This window comes from Sprattus sprattus (assembly GCF_963457725.1).
Source record: "Sprattus sprattus genome assembly, chromosome: 18".
Taxonomy (NCBI): Eukaryota; Metazoa; Chordata; class Actinopteri; order Clupeiformes; family Clupeidae; genus Sprattus; species Sprattus sprattus.
Window position 1 is genome coordinate 20,286,393 of NC_137916.1, and position 23,848 is coordinate 20,310,240.

General features: G+C 44.6%; 1 protein-coding gene across 1 annotated transcript; it reads left to right on the forward strand.

The window, feature by feature from the left end:
- The first annotated feature begins 706 nt into the window (after positions 1-706).
- Positions 707-9,834, forward strand: metrnla (meteorin like, glial cell differentiation regulator a). The gene is made up of 4 exons (XM_080856383.1): positions 707-1,003; positions 4,054-4,436; positions 8,136-8,195; positions 8,991-9,834. Exons 1-4 carry the CDS (start codon positions 906-908, stop codon positions 9,302-9,304), a joined length of 855 nt encoding a protein of 284 aa, XP_080712509.1. The 5' UTR covers positions 707-905; the 3' UTR covers positions 9,305-9,834.
- Positions 9,835-23,848: the final 14,014 nt, after the last annotated feature.

Consider the following 23,848-nt stretch of genomic DNA (forward strand, 5'->3'; position numbering starts at 1 on the left):
CAAAGTTGTGAGATACAAACACACAAATTGCATGCACGCACACACGCACACACTCACACACATACACACATGCTCTCAGACCTCCAACAGGTGTAAGTGTGCAGGTGTCAGTGATTTACAGAGATCTTGTTCTAACATGCATCTAGAGTTGTGGAATTACAAGAGGAACAGGCCAGCAATATGCCAGCCCGGATCAAAACAAGATGTCTCTCTCTCCCTCACTCTATCAATCTCTCTACTTGGCAAAACTGGCATCGGTAACTGCCTCAAACAGAACAGATCTTTATCCAACAGGTTTATTTACACCTAGAAATAGCAGATTATATAAAAAGAAAAAGAGGCTAGTATCACATAAAAATAAGGCCTACTATTACAAAAAGTTTTATTTTTCAGTAACCGCAGCTTCAGTAAGTGTGTCTTAAGCCAGTTGATCAGGTCCTCATATAGGCATACATTTCAAAGTTGTGTCTGTTCAGCTGTCTTGCATCTATACTGGGAAAGTGAAAGCTAAAGTGGTCGAATAGTAGGAGTGACCAATGTAGTGCCCTCTTGCTTAACCTCCAAGCCACTCTCACACTTCGAAATGTGGTTGTGCGCAAGCGTGATCTGTCCGTCAGCTGGGGCTGTGACGTTGGGTGGAATCTGAGCAGTAGAAAAGATAGGCAACTCACTGCGCTCTTGAGGAACGCTAACTCAGAAGTGCCGTCGTAGGTGAACGGACACAATGTGAAGTAACCCTAGCACTTATTTTTTTTAAGTTTAGCGGAAAGTTAATACAGTTTAGGTCTTCGTTACTTACTGTTTGTATACAGAAACACAATGTAGGTGAAGTTGCGGAAACGGATTATTTTTTACCTGAGTTCCAAGCGACCAACTATCGTCTAAGGAAAGACGGTGGGACAAACATGCTCTCACCGTTCTTGGCGTTCTTACTGTCTGTTCTGATTCTATGTCGGATAGCAGTCTCTCAATATTCCAGTGACCAGTGTAGTTGGAGAGGAAGGTGAGTTTAAGTCTTAATTTATTGAGACGACTGTTCTTAACTCTACGAACTGTCAGATTTGTGTGCATAACTTTATCGCAACAGAAGGGAACCCATTCACGGTGTGTCGGGCTAGTCTACAACTTTTTCCACAGTTGCCTATTTTGAGTGATGTACGCGTAGAAGGCAAGACCAATGCCCAGATTAGTCTGTAATTAAACATGTTAGTGATCGCTCAATATATTTTCTGCCTTTGGCAGAGAAAGTAATATTGCTCCATGATTTATTGAAACTCCACTGACATCGCTGTGTCCGGTTGGGCGCAAAGTGACAAAATGCATTCTTTCTGTCAAGAGTGGCGTCTTCGAACGATTCAGTTGAACAAACATGCCAGTTATGTAGCCTTCCGTTAAGAATGGACAGCTGTAGTTGTGAATGGTTTGATTAGTTTAGAATGGAAACCAATTGCATTATTATTCTTTTGATTTGATGGCTAGAAATGTGTAACATTCGTAGGTTACGTGCACGTGATTAATGAGTATTAGCCTGGTTATTTTCAAGCTGGATTCATTTAATTTCGTCCGGCTCGCTTGAGAACAAAATACAATTCAGTTCTCCGCTAAACTTAAAACATATGTGTTCCTCTGACATTTTGGTATATAATGTCTTGTTTGTGGTATGTTAAATTCTTCCTCGTCAATGCAACAGAAAGGTAACCGCACGTCCGTTAGCAATGAAACGCAAGGTAAAGGAATTGACCTTGGCCAGTTAAACGTTCAGTGCAATTTGGGTCTGTTGTGAAACTATCGGAAGTAGCTAAGTTTCTGCCAAACTGTAGAAGCGGTTCCCCGCAGAGTATCGAATTTATCCAAGCTCTATCATAAATCCGGACTGGCACTGATTAGAGTAGCGAACCAAGTAAACTTTGGCAAGGGATAAACTGTCATAGTCTCTCTTTTGTTTTCAGACGTCCTTGCATTCATTCTTACCACCGTAAATATTCTTGGTTTCTAAATCCAGACTACATTTCATATAGCCTAGTTATTTCCTCATTTCAAATTACTTAGAAACATTGTTTGGCCTTTTCTCCCGATTTTCATGTTTACCATCCTTTCTTTTCCTCTAACTGTAAACTCTTGTCAACCAAACCCATATGAAATATTGAAGAAAATCTGATGCTAAAATATGTAGGCCTATAACAAGAAGAGTGGACTTTGTTTTCCTAATAGGAAAGGACCGAGTCACTCAAATTCCAAATTAAAAAGGTCTGAATTCCCCCTCACATACACCTGCTGTACTTTTGAAGTTCTTAAAATGGCATTACATTTTGAAAGTGGTATCAAAGATGGCCTGCTACTTTGAAAAACTGTGATGAGATTTCACCCCATGCTGGGCCATGGAGAGCATGACATGCTGAAAGGCTGAATGAATGATCTGTTGTTAATTAGCAGCCAGACCCCCCTATTACTGCATGTAGAAAACTATGCATTAAAAAAGAAACGTAATTAGAGACGCGCTGGCGAGAGGCCTGCCGTGCGGCTCGGCTGCACATGTTCCGCTTCAGAAGGCCAGCGCAAGATTTAAGACTCCACCATCTTCCCGCCGTCTGGAGCCGTTTCAGTTTGAAGTCAGGGCGTCCCTTCTGTGGAGCAACTCTAACCACCAGGATTGTGGGTGGCAATGGGAGGCAGATGGCTGATTTTGTGCCTCACCCCCCTGCCTAAAAACAAAAAACAAAAAAGCCTCAGACGTTGGTCTGGAGTTGGGTAGTGGACGAGCTGAGGGGCTATTGTGTGGACAATGGCCAGAGAGAGAAGTGCTGCCCGGCCTGAGCCTATCCACTCCAACTCCTTTTTTTTTTTTTTTTTTTTTTTCGTTCTGAGGGGCTGAAAAGACCTGCTGGGAGGTGCACTGCGTGACCTGCATTTGCACTTGCGTGCCGTCAGCTCCCAGCTACTGTTTCTGCCCGCGTGTGAGCTGAGCCCAGCCGAACCCAGGCCGCTCTGTTCGGCCCCGGGCTTGCCGACTTCTGTTTCAAATATCTTCTCGGAGGTTGTGCGCCAAGCTTGAAGCTGTGTTTTGCCAATGTGACGAAAGGAGAGAGAAAAAGAGATGGAGATGGAGCGAGGGAGTGAGGCAGGGGCAGGGAGAGACGAAGAGAGAAAGAGAGAGTTGAGATTCGTTGAGCTGGGCCTGCACGTGACCGGTCATGCAGGCGGTCTTGCGCGTGGGCCTCAACACCTTGTGTGAAACGATATTAACTGCATTCTTTCTTCTCCATTCTGTCCTCAGAGAAAGCCTTTTCCTTGGCATGAGGTTCAGCTTGGAGTCAGTTCAGGCGCAAACTGCTCTTAACAATTACTTTAAAGCTCAAAGCCTCCTTTGAAGCTGGGTCTTTTCTCTCTAGGCCAAGTAAAGTGAAACTGACATTTTTTTCCAGCCCCTGTATTTGGGAGTATTTTGGCATTTTTGATGATCAAGGCCCTCACAGATCTGCTGTGCACTTTCTTGAAAGAAAGTAGTCCGTGACATTGGGTAGTGAAATGTGGCAACCTGTTCCTAAAAGTTGGAGCTTAGGAAGAAGGAACTCCCATTTGCCTGAAGACTGGTTTATGACTTGAAAGCCACTCTTTAATAGCCCATATTAATTCAGCCAAGTTTCATCAAGAAGGGAATAGGTATCACCACAACATGACATGTCTCCTCTTGCGTTTTACATTAATAATGAGGATAGTCGCTATACAAGGCAAGGACAGTGAACCTGGTCTTGTTTGTTTTTAAGTTTAAAACTCAGGATCTTGTTTCATTTGAATGTAATCTTTAAAATATAAACTTGAATTCTTAGTCTGGATTTGGATGTGCTTGTAAGATTAGCCTAACTTTTTGCCTGACTCTTTGTAAGCAGGGTATGGGGATTGGTTGAAGAGTACGTGCACCCCCTATTATTAATTCAGCCCGTCATTGTCAAGTGAATAGAGCAATGAAGGCTTCCTTTGTGCTTGAGGGTTGATTGGCAGGTCCTAACCATCCCCCCCCCCCCCCCCTTCCCCTAATGTGTTCTCCTCCCCCAGTGGTCTCACCCATGAGGGTCACACCGAGGACGTGGAGCAGGTGTACCTGCGCTGCTCGCAGGGCTCCCTGGAGTGGCTCTATCCGACGGGGGCCATCATCGTCAACCTGCGGCCCAACACCGTGTCCCCGGCCACCGCCCGCCTCTCCATCTGCATCAAGCCCTCGCCGGAGTCCAGCGGCACCAACATCTACCTGGACAAGGTGGGCAAGCTTCGGCTGCTGCTGCGCGAGGAGGACCAGGCGCTGGCTAAAGTGCAGTGCTTCGGCATCCAGGAGGGCGCCGTGTTCATTGAGGCCGTGCTGCACCAGGACATCAGTCGCAGGATCACCGCCTTCCAGTACGAGCTCATCGCCGACCTGCCTGGAACCAACTCTCTCTCTGGTGCGTCTCCATTTCGTCACCAGTGCTGATATTCACTGAAGTGTGTGTGCATGCGTGTGCATGTGTGTAGGGTGCCTGTTAAGAATAATGAGGGTGTGTGGTTGTGTGTTGCACTTGGCTGATCTGATTGGTTGTTCAAAACATGCCCCTGTAGACTGTTATTTAAAGGGTAAGGCCACTAAGTAGACCGATTCTCTTTTTTTCTCAACTTTTTTAGTTTTTTTAATTTTGTTTAGATAATGACATGCTGTGCAAATCTGTGCTTTGTATTTTTACGAGGCACTGAAGGTTCTCCTACTTTGTTAAAACTGGGGCCCCTAGTTCTCACCAAGGTTCAGTGTCCTTATTTTCACTCCAAACTTCTCTGCTGTTTTTCTGAATGCGGTTTGTTTTGAGATGGAATCAAACAGGTCAGTCCCCCCCCCCCATCTCTGGTGCCATGTGAGCTCGGCTCACGCTGCAGCGCCCCAGGATAGCCTGGATATCGAGCACCTCTTTCCCAGTGGCCAGCTCTGCGTGGCGTGGCCCAGTCCAACACGTTGCCTCACTTGCAAAACATCATTTTTCTGTTTCCATGCTGTGCACCTGCCAAAATCTCATGGCCGCAAGCAGTGCAGATATGGGCGAGTTTTCTTTATTTCTTTATTTCTGCCTTCCTTTCTTTTTTAATTTTCCAAGAAAATGAAGTAACCCATGACTGCTTTTTGTTTTGTTTTGTGAGGGCCCACGTATCCCTATCTGGCCTGTGTCAGCTGGCTCACAGTGCAAGCTTGGGCTTCTCAACAGTAGAAGGGCTGTGTGGAAGTGTGGAGGAGGAGGAGGAGGAGGAGGGGGTGGTGGTGGGAGGGCCCAGGGAGTTTCGGAGATCACGTCAGCTGTTTGTGATTCCTGTGGATGTGAGGCTCTGTGGTTTGTAGACCTGTAGTTCAATCTTGTGGGTCACCTCACGCCATTCGCTGGAGAGCCTCCTCACTCGGGTCTGTGTCTCATTTGCTGGCAGGCTTACAGACATAAAGGTGAGGGCTGGGATCAGTGAGATGACCTGTCCCCCCCCCCCCCCCTCTCTCTCTCTCTCTTCTTTCTTTCTTTCTTTCTTTCTTTCTTTCTTTCACTCTCTCTCTCTCTCCTCTGCCCCCCCCTCCCCCCTCAACATCTCTGCCCTGGACCCACTGTGCTGAGATTGAGTTGCCTTCCCATCTCCAAGGAATGTGTCAGAGGCCAGATGTGGGAAGGACATGCTATCTTCCTCTTTTTCTATACCCCCCCCCCCCCCCCCCTCTTTTCTGCTCTGTTCTCTTTGCTACTCCCTTCTGCCCGACCATCTCTCTTTCAACTATCTCTTTCTTCCTCTTGCTCTCATCTTCCCCTCATCTTCCCTCTTTCCTCTCTCATTTTTCTTTTAATTTCTTTCCCCCTTTCTCTTTCTCGCTCTTTCTTTCTCTCTCTCTCTCTCATCTCTCCCTTTCTCTCTCTCACATCTCTCCCCTCCCTCTCTGATTTATGCCATAGCTATTATGTTAAGTTTGGACTCCATTAGGGGGGAATGCACTGGGTCCAGATGTTGGGATGGGACAGCTCCCCACTCCTCCGCTCCGCGCCCCGCTCCACCTCTCTCCCCGCGCATCTCTGAAGTGGTCGAGGCCACGGCCTGCGCCGCATTAATGTGGGCCAGCGAGGGCTGCTGAATCAGATGGCAGCCCATTCCTGTGGTCCCCCCCCCTTTCATGTCCCACTGACATGTGAGCTGAGCTCAGCTATGAAACGAAAGAACGAAAGGGGAAAAAAAAGAGAGACCAAAAAAAAAACATCTTTGGAGTCTTTCATACCCTAGGTTTGATGTTCTTACCCTGGAGGGGATGTCTGCCAAGGCCCTCAGAAAGAGCCTGGGGCACATCTTTGAGACGTTTGGAGACGGACGGTCGGCGTGGAAGCGGTGTGTCGGTCCAGCTGTTGTTGAGCCCCGTGGCTTTGTGACCCTTGACCCTGCTGGTGTTGCGCTGGTTACGTATGTGGCAACAGCAGCTGACCTAAGCCCTGCTCTCCTCACCCCCCCACACTCACACACACACCCCGACACAGCTCTTGGGAAATTAAACAACCAAGGCCCCAGCCAAGTTTGTGTTCGGGGTTGCGGTGTGTTTGTTTTTCGCTTATTATTTTTACTCTTTTGCAATCTTGCCGGTTTTCTCATGAAAATCATTTTGAGGATGAATATGCCCAGGCCTAGCAGGACACAGTGGCACCGGAGAGCCAACGTTGTGACCACAGTGAAAACTCTCATAATCTTGCAGAAAGCCTTCCACCGACTACTTTTAATAAAAAAAGGCCTGTCATCGTCGGTTGGTCGGCCAGTCTGGGGGATTTTTGTTTCTCTAGCCGGGTCGAGGACGCTGACCACCTGAACCAACACAGCAGAGGGTGAAGGCAAGGATCAAGGAGGGCGGGGGTGAGGTTGGATCAGCCCATTTGTCGGGGATTACTGCACTCTCCTCTCCCCTCTCAGTCTTCTGCTGATTCTGCAACACCCACCCCACCCTACCCCTCCCCTCCACACCTGCCCCGCAGGGTATTTCTGCGGCTGAAGTAAACTGCACCAGTGCTAATAAACCCCTTCCTGTGAGCCACCTGAGTCAACCCATCACTGGGCAGATGAAGGGTCTCATTTAGGGTCCACCCCCTCCCCTCACTAACACTAGAAGATCAAGGGGTGGGGGGGTGGGTTGGGCACCATCCCCCCAGCACACACACACTTTAACATGGGGGTTGAGGGCAGAGGTTCGTTTTGGGTTGAAAAAGCGTTGCTGATGAGATCTTAGAAAGCCTGGGAGACTGAGATCAACTTCCTCTAAACAAAGCTTCTGCTGCCCACAGATGTGATGCCATGGTGTGAATTTGATATAATCTCTTCTATATTTCCTTATAGTTCCCCTCTCTCTCTCTTTCTCTCTTTCTCTCTCCCCTGTTGCTCTGATAGCACTCGCTTAGCTTAGGCATGCAGGATCAGAGAGTGGCTTGTGCTACCGGTCCCATTTGGCCTCTCTGTGCAGTGTGGTAGTCAGAGCACGGGTGTCTTGTGTTTCTCTTCCCTCTCAGCTGGTTCTCATTTGTTTTGGAGGACTGTGTGTGTGTGTGTGTGTTTGAACGAGTGAATGAATAACTGTGTGTGTGTGTGTGTGTGTGTGTGTGTGTGTGTGTGAGAGAGAGAGAAGTTCCTGCTCTGAAAGGTGTCCCCCGGGGCTGGCCAGCGGCCCTCAGCGTGTGTGTTTAATGACCGGCCGTGTGCTGCAGGCCTCCACCGCTGTGTTTAACTGGGAGCCAGCGGGTCGTGACGGCGGGGCCTGCCTCTGCCGCGTAAATAAATAACCACATGCCAGAGAAATTAATTACCACCGCTCTGGTTGCTGTGTGTGTGTGTGCACGAGTGTGATTTATGGTGTGTGTATGAGTGATTTTGTATGTGAGTGTGTGTGTGTGTGTGTTTGAAGCACACGTGGCTGCCCTCTGTGTGTGTTTTTAGAGAGTGAAAATTTTTTTTTACGGGGTCACAAGCTCACATTGACTTTCATTGTTTGTCTTCTAATGAGAGGAGTCAGTTGCCTCAGACGGTTTGGAGGTCAGCCTGCTGCTGATGACTTTAGCAGTGTGTTTTCCAGCAGTGAAATCACCCATCTAATTGTCCCCTGTGCTCTCTCTCCACAGCCCCCTGCCAGCCGTGCAGCGACGCAGAGGTGCTCATGGCCGTCTGCACCAGTGACTTTGGTAAGGCCAATACACCCTAGATGCAGTCATAACATACACATACACACATACACACACACACACACATACACACACACACACACACACACACACACACACATACACACACATACACACACACACACACACACACACACACACACACACACACACACACACACACACACACACACACACACACATACGCATGCACGCACACACCTGATGGTTCATTGATAGGTGACTGGGTGATTCAGCTGTTGATCAACTTGTCTCTTCTTCTTCTTCTTCTTCTTCTTCTTCTTCTTCTTCTTCTTCTTCTTCTTCTTCTTCTTCTTCTTCTTCTTCTTCTTCTTCTTCTTCTTCTTCTTCTTCTTCTTCTTCTTCTTCTTCTTCTTCTTCTTCTTCTTCTTCTTCTTCTTCTTCTTCTTCTTCTTCTTCTTCTTCTTCTTCTTCTTCTTCTTCTTCTTCTTCTTCTTCTTCTTCTTCTTCTTCTTCTTCTTCTTCTTCTTCTTCTTCTTCTTCTTCTTCTTCTTCTTCTTCTTCTTCTTCTTCTTCTTCTTCTTCTTCTTCTTCTTCTTCTTCTTCTTCTTCTTCTTCTTCTTCTTCTTCTTCTTCTTCTTCTTCTTCTTCTTCTTCTTCTTCTTCTTCTTCTTCTTCTTCTTCTTGTCATCTGTTCTGTTCTCTCTTGTCCCTTAAAATTTAAAGTTGCCTCATTCACATGACTGTATTCACAGCTACAGTGGAATAACAGTACAAACATATCACAAAATTACAGTAATATACACAATTAACCCCCCCCCTCTCTCTCCTCAGTGGCCCAGGGTAGCATCATGAGCGTGGAGCAGCAGGAGGAGCAGTCTTCGGTCACCGTGTCTTTGACCCACCTGCACCGACAGAAGACGCGGGTGTTTGTGTCGGGGGGCGGGCGGGCCAAGCGCTGGACAGGCCGGGTGAAGATGCCCCTGCAGTGTGGCGTAAAGCCTGGCAAGGGCGACTTCCTCTTCACGGGCACCGTGCGCTTCGGCGAGGCGTGGCTTGGGTGTGCACCTCGCTACAAGGACTTTTTGAAGGCGTACAGTGATGCGCAGAGACTGGGGACCAACCCGTGCCACGTGGACACGAACTGAGATACAGCACACCTCAACCCCTCTACACATACACACACACACACACACACACACAAACACACACCCAGACACACTCACACGTTATAGAGCTCAAAGCTGGGGGCCCCTCATGGAAAAGCAGGGCTGTGGGGCGGGAGCCCCAGACGGCCCAGAAGGCCGCTCCAGTGCACTGTGGACAGAGCAGAGCGTTTTACGAGAGACACTCACGTGCCCCAATAGCCTCTCAGCTGCTAGCTTATGGCTTAGCACAGCAGAGGCCAGAGCCTTTAAATATGAGAGACGTCGGACTTCCTACAAAGCCATCCGGCGTGGAAATGTCTTTTAAAAAGCAGAAACAGTAAGTCTCTCATTGACAGCACCACCACTGCTACATGTGAGATACGAATGCAGCAGACTCTGTAAAAAGTGTAAAAAACTAAAATGTGAAAGAGCATTGTGAAATGGAGACTTCCAAATGCTTTGTAAAAAGCTTCTTTGTACAGTTTTTTTGCTGTTTGTTTCTTATGACAGAAATGTATGGAGTTGATGCCTGATGCTTTTTTTTTATTTTGTTTTTATTTTTTTAAAGAAAGGAAAAAGTTGTAAAGTGCAATTTCAGTCTGTATTATGTCCTCAGGCTGTTAAATTGTAACGGTTAACTTCTGAGATTTAAAAAAAAAAAGGAAGAAAAAAAACTTTCCGTTGAACTTTGTGTGCCTGATATGTTACTATCACTTCAGCAATTACCACAAACATGAGTCAGCATGACTTGTGAAAATACTTGAATTTTTTGCAATATCCTTTCAAAGCCACACATTTCCTGTAGATTTTTTTCTCATACTCCGTGCCTGTCTCTAGGTCACGGGGTAGGGACAAGTGCCTGAAAAGTGATGGCTCTTCTGCCCTTTTGAGATGACATGCTCCTCAGGGTAAAGATTAATTAACAGCAAATTGTGGGGGGAAGCTTGCATAGTGCTGATGAACCTGCAAAATAAGTGATTGGCAGGCAAAGGTTAGCAAAGACCCGGCAGCTGGTTTCAATGTTCTCATGTTGAAGTTTGCCTTCCGCTGAATGTTCACTCGGACATTTGTTTCTCTAGGCTGTCACTGCAAATTAGATGAAATTGCTCTCAAAACAGCAGCATTTCCATCCTTTCTGAGGGAGCCATGCTGGAGTCATTTAACTTCTAATAATAACAGCATCACTTTGAAATATCATTATCCAACCACCATGGCAGACATATCTTGATAAGATTGTAGGAGGACAAGATAAACTCACAGTAGGTCTTGTATTTTTATTAAGACTTTAATCCATTACATGAACATTAATTGATAAAAAAAAATAGGCTATCACTGTTTTTGGCAAATATAAATTATCCTCCCTAAGTTTACCCATGGCCTTGGGAAAAAGACGACGGTCATGGACATTCCGCTTTGTTCATTATGCCACTTGATCATGAAATATATGATTCCCTCTATTCGGGGGATTATCTCTTGTTGGAAGCCGAGCTGAGCAGATTCCTCTGCGCCGGTTCCTATGGTGCGCGGGGAAGCGATCTGTCAAGGTCACGCTCAAAGGGCTCTTTGTTTCAGCGCGTGCCTGGTAGGAGTGCGGGGCAGCGTGCTGAGGGAGAAAGAACGAGAGAGATAGAAGAGACCCAGGAGCACACTCAATGGGGCTCTGTGATGCAGCTCAAAATGGACGACCATGCACTTCACCTCTGTGAGATTTTATGACTAGGGAACCTCTTGTCTAAATAAACACGTTAAAACAAAACACAAAAAGCCCCGATTAAGTTTAGCTCTATGGGCGTTTGTGCCCAATGCAGCCCTGTCGTCTTCAGGCCTTCGGGTTTAGAAAACTCCCTAGTATTTCCCCTTCTCGCACACTTTTCACTGAGACGGAAACGTCCCCATTAAAGTCTTCCAAAGTCGGCGCAAAGACGGCCAATTACTTTTCCAGACCGACCTGCAAGCTCAATTTGAGAGTTTGAATTCCATTTGAAAGCCAGTAGCCCCGGAATCGCTCACTGGGAAATGCAAACAGAGTTCCTATGGCAACACTGCGGTGCAGCAGAACCCTCTCTCTTTCTTTCTTTCTCTCTCTCTCTCTCTCTCTCTCTCTCTCTCTCTCTCTCTCTCTCGGGGCTGCTCGGCGGAGGAAAAAAACGGAGGGGGGGAGAACGGGAACGTGGGGACGGAGCCCAGCGCACCATCTCCAGCAACGCAGGCCCCAAAACCACCTTTCTGAATAAGCCCTCCAGAACAGCCAAGGTCCTCTTGTCTGGAGGAGGTGAAGAAAGAAACAGCTGCTGGGACTCTCCCAGCTGGTCGAGAAAAGCGCGTTCTAGTGCATTTTTATATCCTGCTGTTTCACCACTTGAATTAATTTGAGAAGCTCTCTAATCCATTTTTATTTTCTTCTCTGGGTTAAATGTATTCCAAATAAAGACAGCATGACTGAAACTTTTTAAGTGGGGATCACAATATATTTTTGGAAATAGTTCTGCCATTGGCACAGTAGGAAACGGGCGTGGGCTGACATTCCCAGTTTCATCATGATCCGCATAATGAGGTGTAGTGTTCTTGAACACACACGGCCGACATGGTATCAGATGGAAACCCAAACATCATTTGCTAATTCATCAGTCCGCCCCGGCCCAAAAGAGTGGACTGGGAAAGAAAACAGGCCTGAGGCAGCAAACTGCTCAGCCACAGAGCAAAGAGAGAAGAGGTTGAGAGAGGACAGGGGAAGAATAGAGAAGAAGAAAGGACAGAAGAGGAGAGCGGCGAGTATTGGAGGGGAAGAGGACAGTAAAGGAAAAGAGATGAGAGAAAAGACAGAAGAATTATAGAGGAAAAGAGAGGTGAGGAGAGGGGAAGGGGGGAGGCGATAGAGAGGCCGACGTGTCTGAGAGGACAAATAGGGTAGAGGTGGAATGGGGGGGACGTGCGGCTTCTCACTCTCCCTGTGCCTGTGACATTCTCTCCTGTGGGGAAGTGCAGGAATGGGAGGAATGTGTTGACTTCACACCCTTCCCCACCCCCTGCAGTCCCCTGGCCTTGATTGGGCTGAATCAATGGACTCTCTGTGGTCTCCACACGTGGCCTTCCCCTCCGCACAAACACACCGCCCCCAGCCACCGAGCGAACACACACACACACACACACACACACACACACACACACACACACACACACACACACACACACACACACACACACACACACACACACACACACATACACCCCTCTCATGCCCCTGCCGCCCACAGACACAGCCCCAGCACAATCAGCACCCCCCCCCCTCCATCTTTCTTTCTTCCATCCATCTCTTTGTTGGCTTTTTTTTCTCTGTCCTCCCTCTCTTGGCCTCTTTCTCTGTCTTTTGCTTTCTCAGTCAAGATCATTTCTGCCTCTCTCTCTCTCTCTCTCTCTCTCTCTCTCTCTCTCTCTCTCTTTCTCTCTCTCTGATTGTCTCACACCACGATGAGTCTACTGTTGTACTCCAAACTAATTTGGACGACTTATATTGCATTTCTGGTTTTGTTTGTGTTCATTATTATTTCCAAATTGTATACCCTGAGGACGAAGACAAACACTTTGATGCTAAAGTCATATTTAATTTTTTTGTTATATGAAAAGTTATATAGTTACATAACAAGAGCAAATGTAGAAAAGCAGAAAAGCAGAAATCTAAAATTAACAGATACAAATTTAAGTTAAAAAGAAAAAGGAAAAGGATCTGTTCTGAAAACTGCATGAAAATGAATTGTTTTAAGCATTTCGGAAAACAAATCATGGAAATAATAAGAAAATAATACATCAGAGATCTTCCCGTTATGTGCTCCTGAAGAGCCAAAGATCTGGATAATTATGTCATAGCAAATGCTGACCTTTCCAAACCAATGGAAATGAAGGGTGCAGAAGCCAATTCGAGTCCACAAAAGGCCGCTTCTCTTTAGAAAAAAAGACTTTAAATGATTGAATAAGGTTGCTGGTTCCAGATCTGTTGTGTTGGTGTTCATGAAGGAATTTAATGTAATTTATTCTTGTGGCCTCCTGTTTCGAGCAGGACAAACCATGCCTCATTCTCAGTGAGTACCTGCAGAATACTGCCCTAAAATGCTGTTGGCACAATGAAATGTCTTAAATCTAGGGGACACTGACTTTTAAAGGTTAGAAGTTTGTTGAATGCGTTTGTATTTTTTAAAGAGAAAGATGTTCTGTAAACTATTTACGTTTACTCATACTAGACAACCCAATGGCAGCTCTTCTCATGGCTTTGAGAGAAAAATCACTACATCATTTAAAAACCCTATACTGTACATGTGAACCCAGGACTCAATGAGAAATGTGAACTTCACAACAACTTTTGAATGTAAGTGTATTTTTCTTGACTATCTTACCCTTGCCCTTTTAAAAATTGATAATTGATTAAGTTCATTTAGATTTCAAATGCTGAATCCATAATTTAGTTAAATCTGACATTGTTGCATGGTAACCTACTTGTGATTTAACTGTTTATGGAAAATGGTGGTTTGTTGTGTCACATAGAGTTACATGAATGACAGTTTGGTCACGAAAAGTTATATGACATTTTCTAAGTTAGGTGTGTTTTTCCATGTGCTTAAATAAGTGTTTTTGTATTCTTTGGGGAGAAAAACATTTCTGTCCATTCCTCAAATTTTGATAGATTGGCATTTCATATCTACTGATTTGATACATGTATGGTCTTTTAAAAACCTACATTTAAAAATTAAAAAACATGGTTCAGAGCAATTATAGAATATGGAATTACAATACATTTGAATAATATTACAGTTGAAAGCACTGAATGTCAGTATTCACTCAGTGCAGATGCTAACCAGAGCGTTCTCTGTGTCTGCATGTGTCCATGGGTCTTCTAGTTCACTGACCCTCCACCAGAGTCTGGCTGAGGACACCATAGGGGCATTTTCACGGTTGATGGAGAAGACAGGTGGAGTCAAAGCTGTCAACTCAGGGGAAATTTCTACAGACTCTTTCTCAGTGGAAAAAAGGAGCATTTGATTCAATCTCAGTTTATTGGAGAGATGGAAGCTGAATAATGTCAATTCCATACTGGGTTAGTCCTCGAATAAGAGTCTGTTACAAATCAAAGGGCCATTAGCTTCAGCTGCCTATTTAAAACTGAGTTAAGCTCTTTTTCTCTCTGCCAAGAGTGTGCTTTTTGGCCAAAAGTTTCACCACAAAATCCTTGTGTCAGTCAGTTGGTGCCGATCGGTACGGTACTTCACTCCAAACCTGCACCACATTCAGGACAGGTTCTCTTTCCGTCTTTTCGGTCTTCCATGTTTGTCAATGCTGCCCATTTGATGTATTTACTCTCTGTGTGAACTTGTGTAGACTACTGATCATTCTGAATTCACCAAGCACAAATCAATCAGTGTTAATTTGTGATGCTTTCTTTATAAAAATAAGTAGTCAAATGTACTAAATTACCTAATTCACCACCAGTTTGTATTAAAATGTTCTGGTTCCACTGATCTAACTTTACGGTGTCCATAATATAATAGTCCTACATAATACATTTTATTAATACGTTCCAACAACCTTTTACTTTTTTCCATCTTTTTAGCAGGCCAGTTCTTTTCCCTTGTAATTTAATAGCTACGTTCCACAAATGCTTGGGTTCTCTAGGCAGCCAGCGTTAAGCAGAAACTCATCGTCCTCATGGTGCCTGCCACCTTATGCCCCCCCAAACCCCCCAAACCCCCCAAACCCCCAACCCAGTTCTGACAAGAGGAGGATGTCAAACAAAACACACTGCCAATAGCACTTTTATTTACTCACCACCCCTCCCCCCAGGCTTTCATTCACAAGAATTGGCAATGCCATTTCAGCCGTGCCATAGAAACAGTGGACTGTGTCACCAGGGCGACTACTTTCTCATGATGTCATGCATTCATTAGTTTGGGACAATGAAATGTGCTCTGTGTTGCCCTGGCTTCGTATAGCCCTCTCTAAGATAATGTCCATCACGCGCATACACACACATACACACACACACACACTCACACACAGACACAGGTCTCAACCTAACAGTGCAGAGACAGCCCGTCTGGCTCTGTATGTTGAGAAAGACTTTCTGTCTCTCCTTGACTTTTACTTATGCCCTCTGTCTCCTTTAAACAACTCAGGGGCTTTATGTGTGAGCGCAACAAATACTAAAACCCCACAGTCTCAACACTGGTGTGCCAGTTGACCTTGTCTCTCTCGCAGAGGCCTCACCCACATGTACATACTGCAGACCCCTGATACCCACCGAACTCTCGACAGCAAGCTGTGGACACACTGTTGATCATTGATTCTCATTGTATGGACACTGGTTTTTATCTTGTTTGTTGGAGAGTAAAAAAAACACCATGTGGGAGGTGTGGGTTTGTTTTGAGTGAAACTTTAATCCTCGTCCAAGTGTGGAAAACACACAGATTGGCTGGATACACATTCTGCGATCAATACATGGCAGCCTGGCTCCCTGAAATCAAAACAGTTTGACTTCCTGTTTCCTGACAGATAGGGGAAATACAAATATGTGCAAATGTGAGTGGAGCCCTAACCTCCCTCATCGACCTTCATCACGGGAGACCCTCACTATGCTCTTGGCCTTTCCGCACCCTTTTGTGCCAACACCAGGGTCAGGGCACGTCCTCTCCTGAATCTGCTGATGCCCACGGTCCACCCCAGCGGACCCTCTCTGACGAGAGGGCATACCCTTGACAACCAAGCCGTTCTCCCCCAACCTTTCACACACCCTTCTCCGCCTGGCCTTCTGAGGAGTGTCTGGACTAAATGGATCGCGTATAAATGTATCCATTAGCATTGAGGCAGACAAGGTCATCCCATCACCATTTGAAGGAAACGCACATCGGGGACCATTGTGAGGGCCCGACAATGCCCATCAGCCATGGCAGGAAGCAAAGGGCTGACAGATTGTGTGATTCACAGCGTGATTGATGACTTACTTAGGGGCCACAATGGATGGCTGATGGATAGGTAGGAAGCGAGGAGAGCAGGGCACTTTCCCCTTTTCACACTGGAGCGGATGTGGTTTGTTTGTTTGTGAGAGACGCAGTGAGTGTGATGGATCGATTAAGGGGTGGGGTGAGACAAGGACGAGACGCTGAAGGCGTGGAATACAGACAAGACGAGAAACACCCCGAGATCGGAGTCCTGTCACCTTTTAAAAGCTTGAAGTAAAGGCACTCGTATTGTGTCTGCAAATATTTCTGTGAAATTGATCCTTTGGTGAATGATGGTCGAAAGGAAAAGCAATGGGCCCGCAAGAAACGTCTGTGCCTGTTGCCATAAACAAAACAAAGCGCAGAAAAGCAACCAGGACAACAATGACTTTTGACTACTGCATATTGCACAAGCAGTTCAAAGCATTTTTTACATTGCAGCTTTTGTGAATATTGGTCCAAAAGAAAAGCAATGTGTGAACGCCAATGGCAGAAATGGTTTACTTTTTAAATGTGTGTGTTGGCATGAATACACCATGCCACTGTGCTATTGCTGAACAAGCCACCATGAACAAGCCACGCAGATCATTTGAAATTTAAAACAGAATCACGCTCTGCACAAATGCCAGTTGGGCTATCTCCACAGTGGCTCTTGATACCAAATACTGAGACGCATTCATTCAAACCCTGAGCTGAATCAGCATGTGTCATGTCTTCAGTAAAGACCCTGTTCTCTCATACGGCAGCACCACCATAATGAACAGCATTGTTGGATGGCTGTGGAGTCAACACCATTGTAAACACCATTACCTAAATGACCTTTCCTGAGGGCTGTGAATGTGAAAACAATGCCACCCTCTTTCTCAGGAAGCAGATCTCTCGCTGAGTCACCTCTCCGTCCAAGAGCACAAATCATGTTGTTGGCAGCCGCGCACACTTGGCCAATTACACGCGCATTACTGCTGGCTTCATCACCTGATCAGTAGATCAGCTGACCCAGGCTCCATTTTATGAGTAAAAAGCTAAAAAACAAAAGACTTTGTGTGCTTGGCGCTTGCCATGAGAAGAGAGAGAAGAAAGGTGAAGCTATGCTTCGGCCAGCCTGGGAGAGCAGCAGAGGAGAAGGTCACCTCAGTCTCTTTCTGCAAGAACTCCTCCGCATGGAAGATAATTACAGCATGACTCAATGGTAAATTTAGCGAAAAGGAAAGAGGCATTTTATTCTGCATGAAATTTGCAATATCACCGAAAACGTTACTTTGCCTGTTTGTCTTGGCACGCCAGTGCCTCGTTATAATATCATAATATCAATGTACGACTCCTTTCACCAGGAATCAAAACTCCCTGGGCAAGCATGGCTGACAAAACATCAAAGAGCCTGAGGTTGACTCTCATTTTTGATGTTTTAAATATCCAGCATAACTTCAGATGACATTGGCTACTCACTTAGAGAGCTTTTAATCCCCGTCCTAAAAAAAACCCTAAAAAAAACAACAAAGTAAGCAACTCCAGAACAAAGCAGAGGCCATGCTCCAACAGTACCCCAAACCAAAATAACAGTGGCCACACACAGTATTAATGTAGGGGGGAGGAGTGACTGATACACAGCGGGTTAGACATGCCTCTTTAACATCTACAGTAAAAACATCAGCAAGAAACTCAACCCAGTTTCCTGAAGGTCTAATTCAGGATGGTAGGGGAATTTCAGGCTCCTCATACTGGGCCTCATATTTAGCCCACACCTCACTTAGAAATATGCAGACTACGACATGCAGTTTGGATTTGGCTTAAATCTATGCAACAACTAGAGGATCTTATTTCAGCTAGTTAACTAATAGGCAGTTGATTAAAACTATTGTGGAGCTCCAGGGCAGAGTAAATGTGGTCAAATCATTATGGTCAAAGGGGCTCGGGAACACACGTCGGGAACACAAGTGTGTGTGACAGCTGAATCGTCAGCTGGGGGGGGGGGGGGGGGGGGGGGCTAATGGCTGAGCACAGGGAAAGTGAGGACAACACACACGCACACACTCTTTCCATCTCTCTCTCTTACACACACACACACACATTCACTGTCTCCAGGGCATGTCCACACTCGTGCCGGAGCGGAGAACAGTTGTACAGTGGTCTGTTAACGGTGACCTATGACCCCTAAGTTCCTCCTGGTCTGCACAGCCCCTGGCTACACCCATCAGGTCACCGGTGGGTCAGTGCACCAGAGCACGGAGGAAGGGAGGGGTTCTAATTAAGCTGGAAAAGCAAACACCGGGCCTAACTAACTTCTCCAAGTGAGACATACTACATCTGGCTTTCAGTGTATTCACGGCAGTCCGCTCATCGATCTTTATGAGATGTACTGGTGGGGAAAACAACCAAATGGAATCTTCCATTTGGTCTCAAAGGAAAAAAGTTGACTGTTTTGAGTCTTGTGAAATCTGGTGTTCATGCCCATGCTCCAAACTGACATGCCAGCCATGAGGGGGCAAACAACATGCCTAATTACATTAAAAATAATTGCGATACTCTTTTGCATGACATTTTACAAGATGTATTAAATTGTATTAAAATGCGTGTGAGGCCAACATGGGTTCGGTAAAAGTGATTCAGACCAAGTGAGACATGGGGACAGCATTCCTCCTGCTCTCCTCAAGAGAGATTGTAAAAGGAAGCCTTCTGTATTTTTCTTGACAAATCATCGTCTGATTTTTATTTATCAAATCATTTTTTATGGAATTAAAAAAAGGATCTTGTTTAGAAGTCATCTGCTGAGCAGCTGCATTGCCCTCAGCATTAGTTGACCTGAACATAACAGTAGCACTGACAAAGACTGTGCATGACAAAGATCGTATCTACCCACTTGATTTTGTTTGGGAAGATAGATAGCAGTAGATGTAGCCCTTGTGGAGGGTTCTCACTGCTGAGGACAGGCCCTTCAAGAAGCAAGCCGTGATCAGTTTTGATAACAGTTGAGCTCTGTGGCAACTCTGCCTATGTGGAAACTCTGTGGCTCTGTAACTCTGCCTATGTTCCACTGACAGACCCAATTCAAAGGAGCTTTGTGCAGCACATGTGGTTTCTTCTGTCCACTCCTGTTACTTAGAGCCAGTCCTATGACAAAACCTCTACAGTTTTTTTTTTTTTTTTTTTTAACAAACTAGAGGACTACATATCAGGCAAACACATGCTAAACAACTCCAAAGATTCCACAGGTCCATAGAGTAAGGAAGGAGATTGAAATTTATGGCACACAATGGTGTGCATGTCAGAATGCTATTTATGGCAGCCAATGTTATTCGTGGCACCGTCCACCTTTATGGGAAGTAAATCTATCCCTAAACATCAAGCCCACCAACACAGAAAAACACACACAGCATCTTGAACTCTGTACTCAATTTGCGGATTTCTGAGTTGTAAATATTTATGGCCTGTGAGATATTGTGCAGAGTAGTAATGCTGAACAACATAAGAACGTCATAAAAAAATATTTGCTTCATGTTTACAATCACAGAAAATTGTTCTAGGGATTTAGTCCAGGTTAGCACGCGCGTGATATGGGAGGCTGAGAGCGTGAAAGCAGAAAACAGTTAGAGGACATAACCATTTGGGTATTTGGACTCTTGTGCAACTGGGCATAGGCATGGCACCTAAAATAACCACACACATGTGCCATCTGGTTGGCGTGTGTGTTTGTGTGTGTGTGTGTGTGTGTGTGTGTTAGATGGGTGGGGTGTTACTCAGATGTCAAATGTGCTGACAATGAGATTCCCTCTCACACAGCTATGTTAGTAATGTGAAGCTGTTGAACAACCCAAGGCCTCACTCCCCTGCTTCCTTACCCTGCAGAAGGAGCAGTTTGACTTTGGTGGTGGGGTGGTGCTGCAGTGATGTTGGGGTACTGGAATTTAAGCGAGGATCCACACACTAACATTTAACCTTTTTAATCCAACCTCATGTCAATGTATCTACGTACACTATAAATAGACACAGGGTGTACTGAGGATACATAGTGAATTATTATACCCTTGCTTAAGATGATTAATTTACTAACTTTCATATTATATTGAATAATTCTTATTATTATTTGAGGTGAGGTTAGTCAAAGAATAAAGAAACCATTACTGAAAATGATGTATTGGCACCCCAATACATCTGAATTTAAGGAACTGTAAATGAGGGTTGATACTGCACATATTTAACTAATTTCAAGTTGGCCTAAGTGTTTAGGAAATATTAACCAGTCATCAATGATTCCCTGTTTCACTGGGGTAAAAAATTAGGTGACACAGGGCCCAAATCCCTTAGTCATCCATCACCCTGGGAAAGATTCAAGGGCATTCTATTGCATCAAGGCAAAAGTGTACTGACTTGCACAAATCAGGAAATGTGTGCAAGAAAATAGCAGTTTGACCTAATATGTCCATATCAACAGTTAAGGCAATCATTAAGAAGTTTAGAAAATTCAAAACTATCATGAACCAGAGTGGAAAGCGGACGCAAGGTTAATTTGTCAGCAGCCTCAGTGAGAAGTAAAACATTTTTTGGGAACACCACAGTTTCAAAATGAACTGTTTGAAAGGTACGCCTATCTTTTCATCATAAGCAGTAGCACTTGGATTAGCCGCATGCCACTGGTACTTTAACTAGGACAGGGTGCTGTGAATGTGAGAAATGAAGATGGCTACAGAGAGCACATAATACCAAGTATTAAATATGGTGAAGGATCTGTGATGCTGGGGGGCTGTTTCTCCTCCAAAGGCCTTGGCAGTTTTGTATTATAGGAAGTACCAGGTGATTTCAAAATCTGGCTCTCTGCAAAAGAAGATTAAACTTGGTTGTGGCTGGAACTTCCAGCAGGAAAAAAGTTTTAAAGCACACCTCAAAATCCACTCAAAAATTGTTGAACACAACAAGTTTTTGCCATGGCCATCCCAGTCCCCTTACCTAGATTCAATTGTAAACCTATGGATTAATAATAATTAGACAATTTTTTTGGAATAACATTTATATTTACGTATCCTTGTGGTAATGAGCTCTTGTGGAATTTAGATATTTTCTTTATCCTCTGAGTAAACACATTTGATTAACATGAAGGGGAATATTCATCACAGGGAATTTTCACTCATATTATTAGGTAAGGGTTCCAATAATTCTGGAGGGAACTTCACAGGTTTGTTTATGGTAAACTATATCAGCTAAATTATATGGCACAGTGTAAAATCGATACATGCAAGTTAAAGTGGAATGATGATCCAGCAACAGAATATTATTTCTCTTTCATGTGAATCTAAAGCCTAAACTTCACACATCTTTACATTCCTTCAATTCTGTATAGGCCTACTTCTGCTCCGTACTGAAGCTTCCTACTGAGCTTATTTTTAAGGTGCGTTTTGCCCCCTAGTGGAGATAGGGACTTAAGACATCACCGAGGACTGAGAAGACTTTGGAAGGGTTCCGCAGCTGGCTTATAGTCAAACAAACACTGTAGAGTACATACATCACAAATAAGTGCTTGTAATATATATATATATATATATATATATATATATATATATATATATATTATAAATAGACCCAATGAAAACAACTTCTTGCTGTCCTGAATTGACAAATTATTGGCAATTTGTTTTTATAGCGGGTCATAAAGCTGGCTATACAGACAGTACATGGGATATTTCTGTGTTAACGTTCCCCTTTCTATCAGTGGGTTAAACTATATGCAGCATGCTGAGCGTGGGAAATTTCAGACAGATGCCTTCTTACAACACGGCTGGGTGAATCATCACCTCAGCTCTTGTGATGCTGATGCTTTTGGGAACGATGATTATCAGGTGTCGGTCAACGATTCGGAAATTACAGAAATGTCCCTGCCTGCATATCTGATGGTGTCGAAAGGCTCGTGCACAAAGAAGTAGTCATGGGGACGTGCCTTGATTACCTTAACATCTAAAACACATATCTTTCCATTTAGTTAAAAAAAAAAACGGTTTTGTGTCTTAGTTCAGTGTTTACATTTTCCATACGACTTCGCAAAATTACCTTACGAGTGGACTTTCACCAACCGCCAAAGAACTTAACAAATGTTTAGCAGACTGTTACAATACATCTAACTTTTACTTTAAAACCTGGCGAGTTTCCATTACTGCAGACATATCTACTTTGTATTTATGGGGCAAGATAAACTATAAGCATGAAACCACATAGATGTGGGAGGCAGAGTAAGGACTACAGCCGCGGAAAAAATTAAGAGACCACTTCAAAATTATCAGTTTATCTGGTTTTACTATTTATTGGTATGTGTTAAAGTAAAATGTACATTTTTGTTTTATTCTATAACCTACTGGCAACATTCCTACCAAATTTCAAATAAAAATATTGTCATTTAGATCATTTATTTGCAGAAAAATTACAATAGGTCAAAATAGCAAAAATGATGCAGTGTCTTCAGATCTCGAATAATGCAAAGAAAACAAGCTCATATTCATTTTTAAACTACACAATACTAATGCTTACACTTAGGAAGTGTTCAGAAATCAATATTTGGTGGAATAACCTTGATTTAAAATCACAACTTTCATGTGTCTTGGCATGCTCTCCACCAGTCTTTCACATTGCCGTTGGGTGACTTTATGCTACTCCTGGCGCAAGAATTCAAGCAGCTCGGCTTCTTTTCATGGCTTGTGACCATCCATCTTCCTCTTGATTACATTTCAGAGGTTTTTTATGGGATTCAGGTCTCGAAATTGGGCTGACCATGACAGGGTCCTGATCTGGTGGTACTCCATCCACACCTTTACTGGCCTGGCTGTGTGGCATGGAGCATTGCCCTGCTGGAAAAAACACTTCTCAGAGTTGGGGAACATTGTCAGAGCAAAAGGAAGCAAGTTTTTCTTCCGGGACAACGTTGTACTTTGCCTGGCTGAGGTTTGTAAAAGACCATAAGGATTGAAAAAGCGGACTGGAGGTTCTTCTAAGTTCGTCTTCTCTGATGAGTCCGATTTCACAGTAGGTGCAAGACTCTCTGGCTTGTAGGCCTCTCCAGGTCTCCGTCTAGCCATCAGACGACCATGTGTTGGGCAAAGCTGAAAATTGGACTCATCAGAGAAGACGAACTAGAAGACCCTCCAGTCCGCTTTTTTCAATCCTTATGGTCTTTTACAAACCTCAGCCAGGCAAAGTACAACGTTGTCCCGGAAGAAAAACTTGCTTCCTTTAGCTCTGACAATGTTCCCCAACTCTGAGAAATGTTTTTTCCAGCAGGGCAATGCTCCATGCCACACAGCCAGGCCAGTAAAGGTGTGGATGGAGTATCACCAGATCAGGACCCTGTCATGGCCAGCCCAATTTCGAGACCTGAATCCCATAAAAAACCTCTGAAATGTGATCAAAAGGAAGATGGATGGTCACAAGCCATGAAAAGAAGCCGAGCTGCTTGAATTCTTGCGCCAGGAGTAGCATAAAGTCACCCAACGACAATGTGAAAGACTGGTGAAGAGCATGCCAAGACACATGAAAGTTGTGATTTTAAATCAAGGTTATTCCACCACATATTGATTTCTGAACT